Raw genomic sequence first — 10,336 nt, 5'->3', positions numbered from 1 at the left:
CTGGAGAGTGGCAGAGCTCGGAGCTGGGAGGGGACACAGCCCTCTGAGGAGCGCGAGGATGGGGACGCAGGGGTTGGGGTCAGCAGCACCCACCCTGCACCACAGGGGTCTTCCTGGGCATTTTTTGAGGAGGGGTTATCGCTTCTCAGTTTTGGGGAGTGGCACTGGCAGAGGCACACGTTGGTTGCCAGGTCACACCTCGGTGTCACAGACCGGACACTGGGATGAGCCTGGGGCATGGCTGCACTGGTCACAGAATCACAGAACCCGGAATGGTTTGGGCTGGAAGGAATCCTAAAGCCCATCCAGTCCCACCCCACCATGGCCAGGGACATTTTCCACCATCCCAGGCTGCTCCAAGCCCCATCCAACCTGGCCTTGGACACTTCCAGGGATCCAGGGACAGCCACAGCTGCTCTGGGCACCCTGTGCCACCCTCACAGGGAAGAACTTCCTCCTGATATCCAATACGAATCTCCCCTCTTTTAATTTACAACCGTTCCCTCTTGTCCTGTCACTACCTGCCTGTGTAAAAAGTTGCTCTTCGTGGTTTTCCTAAGCCGCTGGTGCTGAGCAATCCCGTGGGCACCATGAAGGTGGCTCGGAGCACGGCGCAGGGAAAGGCCAAGTTTCCGTGGGACGTGTGCCTCACGACGCCCCTGACGCTGCCAGCCCTGCCAGCCCTGCCCGTGCCCCCGCCTGTCACAGCGCGTGGGGCAGCGCCTGACGGCAGCACCCTGCCCGGCCCCCGGCCTGCGCAGAGGCAGCAAAGATATCTCCCACCCACAGCTGAGGGGCTGCAAATTGCGTTGTGAGTGGGGGATTTTGCAGCCTTAATTGTGTTATTTTAACACAGCGTGTGTAGGTGTGAGCAGAGTGCACATGTACCGTTTCCTAGGCTTTGAACAAAGCGAGCTCAAACAGAAGCAAAGTCCATGTCAGATCGTGTTGGCCCCTGTGGGGCTGGAGCTGGGGACACCCCTGCACCCCTCTCAGCGCTCCATGAATGGGGTGTCAGCTCCAGGAGCGAGCTCGGAGCTCTGGCCTTGCCAGGGGTTCACTAAGATTTGGGACCAACGAGAATTTGGTGACCTTGGTATCCTGCTCCGCAACTCAAACTGCAGGGTCACAGCCTGGCACCCTGACCAGGGCAGCCTGGGCTCCTCCACCTCCACTCCAGCTCCATCACCTCTTCCTGTTCCTGCCCTGTCCATCCTCATCTTCCTGCTCCTGGACCTGGACCCTACTGCTCTGGGCAAAGTAGAAACAAATAAAAAAATCCAGCCCACGCTGCAAGGATGGTACAACTCTTGCAAGAAAAAAGCTGTCCTTGCAGGCAAAAATGTCCTAACCCGAGATCTGTTAGGCTTTGTCCTCCCAAATCCAGCGATGAAAGCTCTGCTGCATTTAAATTGGCAAAGTGACAGGAAGTAAGTAGTCAGAAATAATCCCTAGCTGGATTAGGTTTTTCCTTGAAGGAAGAGAGGCTGATACAAGGCGAGTTTGGGTCATTAGCGATGCAGGGAGATGCTCCAGCCCTGCCTAGCCTTCACTTCATTTTCCTGCTCCCGGGGGCTGCGAGGGGATAAGGACTCCAGAGCCTCCGGCACATGTGTTCATCCTTCCCCACTCCTACGAGGGGATTATTTATATCTGCACCACTTTGGAGGCGCTGGCTGCGATCCCCTGGCTCCAGCAGGACTCCAGTGGTGAGGCTGGGCTGTCCCTGTGTGCTGAGCTGCCAGGGGTGCCAGCGATGCCACGCGTGCCACAGCCGCGGGGCCCACGGCACGAGCTGGCTGGCTCGGTGCGAGCCGGTGCAATTCCCTACCAGCTCTGCTCTCCCTGCTGGATTTCCGACAGTTGAGCAGCAATAAAAATAGCAGGGGAGGAACAGAAATCCATTCTGATTAAGCCTCTTTATTCTGAGAGATGCTGAGGGAGCAGGGGTGGCCGTGTGTGGGCCAGCACCACGCATCTTCCGGAGCCCGGGCGACCACTCTCGCAGCAGCTGGTGCCCAGATCCGGGGTATTTTGCCCACACTTGTGACGTTCCTGCAGCGTTTTTCCCCTCTGTGCTGACACTTTGGCTCCCTGACAGGAGGGCGCAGCCAGGTGGGGGTCAGTCTCCTCCCGGGGAACAAGGGACAGGCTCGATTTGCACCAGGGGAGGTTTAAATTGGAAATTTGGGGAAATTTCTTCACTGAAAGGGTTGCCAAGTGGTGGAGTCCCCACAGCTGGAGGGGGTTAAAAGCCGTGCAGATGTGGCACATAGGACCGTGGGTTAGTGGTGGCCTCGGCAGTGCTGGAGTTGAACACGATGGGCTTAGAGAGCGTTTCCAGCCTGAATGATTCCATGATCCCTTGAATCCCTGGGCAGACAAAACAAGCAGAGGAGATGGAAAGGGATGGCACAGGACAGCGAGCATCACGGCAGTGCCCGGGGCTCCCACAGCTGTTCCTTGGCCAGCAGCTCCCCATCCTCCTGAAGAGAATCCCTTCCCCAAGGTCAGGCAAGGACCAGCCTGTACATGGAGCGTGTCTGCCTGGGATGGGTGGAAGGATGGACAGGGAACAAAGGCATCTGTGGGCAGTGGTAGCCCAGAGGCAATAAAAGAACAAATAGCAGAAGATTAAACCCATTCTGTAGTCAGGTCCAGCCGGACCATGCTGAGCCACAAGGAAAGGTTCACTGCTGCTCCAGCCTGCCACAATTTAATTGATTTGATTTAAATCCTTTGAAGAAGAAGTGGATAAGGAATAATGAGGCAAACAGGATTGTAATGCAAATGAAAGAGATGAAAGATGGCTTCAGGGAGACGCTCTTGAAGGTCAGCGCCCAATGCAGAGCTGCTCCTGGTCACTCAGTCCAACATTAATGAGGCAGCGTTCCCTGGATGCTTTGATGGATGGAGGGATGGATCAGGAGGGAGGCACCAGGATGCCTGGCCTTTAATCCCCTCGCTCCGGGCAGATGATCCTTGCCAGCCGTGGGGAGGGTTTTACCTGGCTGTCCCGGGGACCCGGGCTCCTGCTGCCCGTGTCACGCTGGGTGAGCACACTTCCTAATCGGGCTTCTCCAGATACTCCAATGGAGGCTCTAACTTCAGAATTAATTAACTTCACTATCAAAAGCTGAGTCATTTGTCACAATGGTTTTGTCATTAGCTCCCATAATTAAGGAAAGTGTCACAAAACCAAATGTTTCACTTACACAAGCCAGGAGAGGCAAAGCTCAGGAGCGTTCCGGCGTGCTGGGAACGGGCACAGCAGCGAGGCTGGGCAGGGGCTCAGCCACGCACCCCAAACCCCGCTCCTGGGCTGGGGGGGCCTTCCTGGAACGGCTGGGAGCTGGGGGCAGAGCAGGGGCTGGGGCTCGGGGGCACCCCCAGGCCTGCCCAGCCTGGAGGAGATGCCAGGGTGTGCCCGCAGCGCCAGGGCTGGCTGAGCCGGGCAGTTTTCCCACCCCCAGGCGAGCTGAGGTGTTCCTGGCGAGCATCAGCCGCAGGGGTGGCAGAGACGAGGATATTTTGCGGAAAGCTTAGCTGACGTCCCCAAAAAGACAGGGGGAGAAGCGCTTCCCGACACACTCACCCGGTTTCACGCGGGCACTTCCCACCCCAGCGGAGCTCCTGGACGGAGAAAGGCAGGGACGTGCGGAGCAGCGGCTGAGGGTGCCCTGGCCCAGGAGCCCCCACAGCCCCCGGAGCCCCTGCGGGCGCTGGGGGATCCCAGAGGGTCCCGACCCCCCTGCCCAGCGCCCGCCGCTGCGCCCCCCCCGTGCCGCAGCCCCGCACGGTCCCAGAGGCCGGAGCTGCTGCTGGGGGGGTGGGCAGCGCCTCTCGGGCAGCTTTCGGGAACTGGGCAGCGAGCAATTCACTGACAATTCACCCCCTCTCTCTCTCCCCGGGCAGCTGCGCTCCCTGCCCAGCTCCGGCCGCACAGCTGTGCCGCTTTTTCACCAAACCCCTGGAATTTCCCAGCATTTCCTGCTCCGTGCGGCCCCTCCGGGGGACCCCCGCCCCCCATGCCCGGACCCCGGCTCGTCCCCAGTCTCGTGGGCAGAGGAAACCAAGCTCTCAGGGTTTCTTTAAAATTAAATATTTTATTTTTTTTTCATACATGCAGCAAATTGAATCAAGAGTATATGCCCATCTAAAAGGTCTTCATGAGAACCGTTTGACAACACACAGCAGGTAGTCTAGGATGTAGAAAAGTCATCAAATACTTGCAGGTGAAATCAAATTCACAAACACAAACTGTTCAACAATAAACATTTTCTCTTTTTTTTTTTTTTTTTTCTATTTTTTTTCCCTCCTTGTTTTAATTGCCACTTTGAATGTGATCAGAAATAAACAGCTCAGGTGACACTCCCATGCATGGAGCCAGAGGCGTGTGGTCACACAGCCCCAGCTGCTCCTGCCACAGCAGAGAAGCTGCAGCACTTGGCAGTGTGAGCAGGGTGCACCCTCCAGGTGCAATCCCAGCCTTGGGGAACAGCGGGATCCTTGTGTCCTGTGCTCCAATCCCCTCGGTTCCTCCCTGGGGTTACAGCTCTGGGACTCACAACCATCAGAGCACATCGACTGCCCTGCACTCTCCTTCCCTCTGTCTACACGGGCTGGCCACTGCACGGACTCCCATTTATTTATTAAATGGATTCAATCGATCGACAGCTCCTTTGGTGATGGGTCTCATGACGAGAGAGCTGCTCAGAGCCCCAGCCAGGGGACACAGGCACAGCAGCAGCTCCCAGCCAGGAACTGCAGCGGGAGCAGGGCAGGTTCTGGAGCTGCCACAGACCAGCAGCCAAGGGCTCAGCACAGCCCCGGGGGCAGCTGTCTGATCCACCCTGTCCCGGGGAAACCAGCTGAGAGCCTGAACCCACTTACCTGTAGCACTGGGGTGTAACCCAAGTGGGACAAAGTGAGGATGTGCCATCCTGTGCATGTCCTGCCTCCTCAGCCCCTCCTCTGCCCTCCCCCGGGGCTCTGGGTCCCCCTCTGCCACAGGGGACACCCCTGCCAGTCCCACTGAATCCAGGTGGGACACCAGAGCTGAGGGCCCCCTCCCTCTGCATCCCCAGGTAAGGATTTCCTGGGCTTTCTCCACACATCTGTGGAGCACCTGGGGCCTGGGCTCCAGGGCTCTCCTGAGGCTCAGCTCTGAGCATCCTCCCAAAGCTCTGCTGTCCCCATCCAACACTGAAGATGAAATCATCAAATGACATAAACTGTGACTCAACCCCTGTCACTCTGCCCTTCCTTGGAGGAGTCCACACAGACCTGAGTGTCTGTGCAGGGCCAGGCACATCCCTGTATGCTCCTCCACAGAAGAAACAGGTCATCTGGAAGTAAGCCTTGGAATAAGAGTTTGGCAAGCAGCAGAATGGACAGCGTCAGGAATGCTCAAGGTCTGAGTCCTGAGAAGAGGACCTGGCATTGGCCAAGCTCGCCCTGGAGCGTGGATCTCAATCCCAAACTGCCTCCAAGGCTGCCTGGTGCCACATCCCAGCTTCCCTGCAGGTCCCCTCCAAGGCCCCCGGTTTGCTCAGCGTCCAGCAGCGCCTGCTCCATGCTCAAGTGTCACCCCACCACAGACACAGACGTTCCAAACAGAAAAGGTGTGACTCCCCCGGCAGCAGCTCCTGCATTGTGCCACGGCCCCGGGGTGCCCCTCAGCCCCGAGACCTTCCAGCAGCATCCTGGACAGACCTGGGAGCGCCTTCAGAGCCGAAGATACGGAAATGAAAAACATTCACCACTGAAGTAACACTAATTCTGCAGCAACAGGTTTGAAGGTCACAGGAACGCACATGCTCTGGTCTGCAGGGGACGGCGCGATGGCTCCGGGGCTGCCGGGCTCAGGGGAGCCCCCAGCAGCCACCAGCCCCTGAGCCCTGGGCCTCGCCTGGTGCAGAGCCCCTCGTAAAGCCCCTCCTCGATCTGGCACAATTTGCAGTTTTTCTGGGTTTGGTTTGGCTTCCTCCAGCCCAGGGCAGCACCCGAGGCCACGGGCTCAGCTCTCGCCCCGGCAGGCACAGGACAGTGCCCGTGGCTGGGTGACAGGGAGGGGACACTCGGCTGGCCCCAGCACTGGGACAGTGCCTTAGCTGCTGGCAGCCTCTAGTTCTCAAGGAATCATTGAAAGAAAAAAAAATAATTTCCAAAGGTAGAGTTTCATGTTTATAAAAGAGCTACAAATTAGAATTTCCTCTATAGAATTCCCCATGATTGATAAAATCCCTCCCATTTCCCTGGGGCCTGGAGGAATGGCTGCATCCAGCAGAAGCAGTGCTGGCTCAGAAAACACACCCGGGTCCTGCAAACCAGCCACTCTGGGCTGGGACGGGAGCGGGGTGACAGGGACTGGGGGATGCTCACCTGGGGCTCGGCCTCTGCCAACCCAACAGTCAGCCAGGGTCACCCACCAGCTGGGCAGTGCCTGCCTGCTCTTGTCCTCCTCTGCCTGCTCCTGCCTGTTCCTGCCCTCCTCTCCCTGCTCCTGCCCTCTTCTCCCTGCTCCTGCCCTCCTCTGCCTGCTCCTGCCTGTTCCTGCCTGCTCTTGTCCTCCTCTGCCTGCTCCTGCCTGTTCCTGCCTGTTCCTGCCCTCCTCTGCCTGCTCCTGCCTGTTCCTCTCTGCTCCTGCCTGCTCCTGCCCTCCTCCTGCCTGTTCCTGCCTGTTCCTGCCCTTCTCTCCTGCTCCTGCCCACCTCTGCCTGCCCCTGCCCTGTCTCTCCTGCCCTCATCTGCCTGCTCCTGCCTGTTCCTCTCTGCTCCTGCCTGCTCCTTCCCTCTTCTCCCTGCTCCTGCCTGTTCCTCTCTGCTCCTGCCTGCTCCTGCCCTCGTCTCCCTGCTCCTGCCAGCTCCTGCCCACCTCTCCCTGCCCCTGCCCTGTCTCTCCTGCCCCTACCCCCGTCCTCCCTGCTGTCCTCTCCTGCCTGTTCCTGCCCTCACCTGCCCACCCCTGTCCTCTCCTTCCTGTCCTTGCTCCCTCCTTCCTGCCCCTGCCCGTTCCTGCCTGCCCCTGCCCTCCCGCACGCCACGGCTCTGCCTCACAAGCAGCTGCTGGAATTGTCTCTTCTCACTCAGAATTTTGTAAAAATGATTACTGACTAAAACCCCCAGGAATTTGGTGGAAATCAGGGAAATCAAGATGTCTGTGAAATTCATGGGTTTGGAGCCTGGAAGAGAATAGCAGAGGGTGGAAAGTAGAAAAGTTTCCATTATAAATAGCCCTCAGTGCAGCCCTTTGGTCTTGGGCGTGTTTTCAGTTGGTAAATTGTAAACCAAGAATATAAATGTGTTTTGTTTTGGTAGAATATTAATATCCTTTACAGAGCTGTTACATCTCGACAGTGTCTGTGAAAGATTTATGCGAGTGCTGACAGAGCGTATCAAAACTGCAAACTGTTCCAGATGTTACAAAAACCCCCCACCTTTCACTTAGAAAAAGGTTTGCTCTGATTTACAAGAACTGGCATGGGAGTGGTTCGGAGTCGCAACGCCCGAGGCAGGGAAGGCGGATGCTGGGGGCCAGGCTGACCCTATGGACAATGCATTGGGAAATAGAGGTCTAGAAGCAGATTTTTCCACACTGATCAAATATATCCATGTCTTGAACAAAAGGCTCCTCTAAGACAAGCTCACACTCATCGCAAGCTTCAGCACAACGCTTTAAGCGATCAACCATGCTTAGCATTCCACAGCAACGCTTTGGGGGTAGCTGGGTCACTGGGATCTCAGCGTCCCACTGCGAGAATTACAGAGACCGTAGCAGTTTGGTATATTTCTGTTTAAAAACTCTATTAGTCACCACCAACTATAGCTCCTAGAAGTATCACTGACCGGTAACTGGCACCCCGGACACCTCCGGCTAGGGAAACCAAGCTAGCGAGTGGCACGGACACGGAGAGGCTCCGAGGAGAAGCGGTCGGCGAGTTTGGCGGGAGGGGATGTGTGTCTGCACTGCTAATCCCGGAAGACTAGTGTCGTATGTACAGGGCGACCTGGCGTGGGCCAGCGAGGACAGGGCTGCGCCGCGACTACACGTTAATGACAAACTCGGGGTTAGTGTAGGAGAATCCAGCAAACTCGTTCTGGTCCAAGTTCATGATGAAGAGTTTGTCCGTGGGCGTGAGCTCCACCGGCTGCCGGGTGAACTCTTTGTCGAAGTTGGAAGTGTCGCGTTTGTCTTTCTGTTAAACGGAAAGCACAGAGTTAAACTGGGGAAGGGGCGAGGCACCAGAGGTGACAGCACCCGGGGCGGTGGCAGCAGGGCTCGGGGAGCCGCGCTGTCCCCGGGGAGCCGCGCTGTCCCAGCGCTCCACACTCCTGCCTCTGAGCAGCAACTCCCAGCCCTGTAGAACAGAAGCAGCCCCGCACCACCAGCAGGAAGAGAACACCAGTTTAACACGCCTGAAACACGGGACCAGGACACAGAGGGACAGGTGAGAGCCGTGCTGGGGAGGGAGCATCCCTCCTGTCCTGTTTGCTGCGGGAGAGAGAGAGCGCGGAGCAGTTCTCAGCATGCAGAAACCTCACCGCAACCAGAGCTCGGCACTGCACAGGAGGAAGGAGCCTGGAGGAAGCAACATGCCTTGAAATGGCAGCAACAGTCACTACCATGTCAAAATTTGCACAAAATAATCAGCTGTAAGAGCTCTTTCTGCTTTAAGCTTGATTTTTGAATGATGCCGTGATATGGTGTTAACCAGCACTGGCTCATTGATGGAGGATGTGATTTGCTCCAGGGTTGTACAGAGAGAAAACACACAGCACTTCAAAACCTCTGAGAAGGAAAATTCCACATATGCAACATTTTCTCCTTGCAGTTTCTTAAGAAGAACAACTTTGCAGCTACACCCAAGCCAAAAAAGGGAAAAAAAGGACGTTAGTGTCAGGATTAGCACTGGGAACCTGCTATCAGCACTGCGGAGCCAGCGCCGGGAGCGCGTGGGCTGCTCTTCTAAACCCTGCAGATCAGAGAGCGCCTGGCTCAGGGCTGTCCTGCTGTGGGAGGTGACAGAGCCACGGCTGGAGGGGTGACTGAGCACTGAAGGTACAGCACAAGCACCCCAGGCCCTTCATCCACAGTGACTGGGCTGGAGGGACTCTGGCAGCCAGGAACTGGCTCTGCTCTGCCTCGTTACTAAAGCCAACAGGGACAAAAGGCTTCTCCACCCCTTCTTCCATGTCCCTACACAGGAGAGACCCCCGCTCCCTGCTGGAGCTGACCTTCCCCTGCCGTGACACAGGTAGGGCCCTGTCAGCCTGGCAGAAACCTGTCTTTGTTTTCCATTTTTCCCAGACTCTGCCTTTGAAGTGTGGCACTGCCATGCCAGGTCCTCGCTGTGCTCTGCTGCACCAGGATTTCCAACCCTGGATTAATCTGCCAGCTTGAACTGAGGAAAGCAACTGTGGGGGCCCGCAGGTCCTGCACCCCACCCCCCATGGCTGAGCTCCCACTGCTGCAGGACCTGGCAGGAGAGATGCTGTGTCCTCCCTGCAGCCCCTCCTGGCCCAGTGGGACACTGGGGCACCTTCATGCCTTGAGCAGGAGCATGGCCAGGACACAGAGCCAGGTTTTCCTGCCAGCCTGGACAGTCCAGGAGCACCACACCAATCCAGCTGCAGCTGGATTGAGCCCTGGGACATGAGCCAGCAGTGCATCAGGATCTCTGGGGATGCTTGCAGATTCCACTTGCCACAGCAGACATCCCATCAGGATGGCTTTAGCCTTGGGGAGGAAGATCAGGAAAAGCCAAGGATGATGGAGAAGAGACGAGGTGGGAAGAAAACAGGTCTGGCTGAAGCTCAAGGAGCCGAGAGAGGAGGCAGGAGAAGAGGCAGGCCGTGGCTGTGCTGTCAGGCCGTGAGCACGCGGCGATGCTCGGCAGGGCCCCGGCGCCTGCGGCTCCCAGCCGGGCCCTGGGCACCAGAGGCCCTGCAGGGCTCCTCTCTCCAGCACAGAGAAGGAAGGAGATGTGGATCTGGGGGCACAGAGCAGGAGCAGGGAAGGGCAGGCAGGGTGGCAGGGTCAACTTCAGGTGCAGAGCTCTGCAGGCAAAGGGTGAAGCAGTCGGGATGCGAGGACAAGCCCACCTCGATGGCAGCAGGGTCCCCCAGGTGCTCCGGGGCTGAGCGGCCGTGGCTGTGCTCGGGGTCTCTCTGTGGAAAGTGGCCCCAGGCTCCTGGAGAGTTCTGAGACGACCACGTGGCTCCTGAAGGCCACATCCATCCAAACCAACGTGGGCCAGGACAGCACTGTCCCACCAAGCCAGGAGCTTCTCCTGAGCAGGAAAGCTTTGGGGTGCTGCAAAGGGAATGACACATC

General features: G+C 57.5%; 1 protein-coding gene across 2 annotated transcripts in view; it reads right to left on the bottom strand.

The window, feature by feature from the left end:
* Positions 1–6,954: 6,954 nt before the first annotated feature.
* Positions 6,955–10,336, bottom strand: part of PRKCB (protein kinase C beta) — an 89,035-nt gene continuing 85,653 nt past the window's right edge. Inside the window, exons 18-19 of one of the 2 annotated variants that reach the window (XR_008439666.1) lie at positions 10,105–10,315; positions 8,110–8,198 (exon numbers count right to left, since the gene is read on the bottom strand). Coding sequence is in view for 1 of the 2 variants with exons in the window: in XM_053992326.1 (XP_053848301.1) it covers positions 8,046–8,198 (153 nt within the window). In the remaining variant the exon portion in view is untranslated. Of the gene's footprint in view, positions 8,199–10,104; positions 10,316–10,336 lie in introns of both variants that reach the window. The other variant, XM_053992326.1, reaches the window with a different exon arrangement.

Source organism: Vidua macroura, chromosome 16 (assembly GCF_024509145.1).
Source record: "Vidua macroura isolate BioBank_ID:100142 chromosome 16, ASM2450914v1, whole genome shotgun sequence".
Lineage (NCBI taxonomy): Eukaryota > Metazoa > Chordata > Aves > Passeriformes > Viduidae > Vidua > Vidua macroura.
This window is presented reverse-complemented; position numbering and strand designations above follow the sequence as displayed.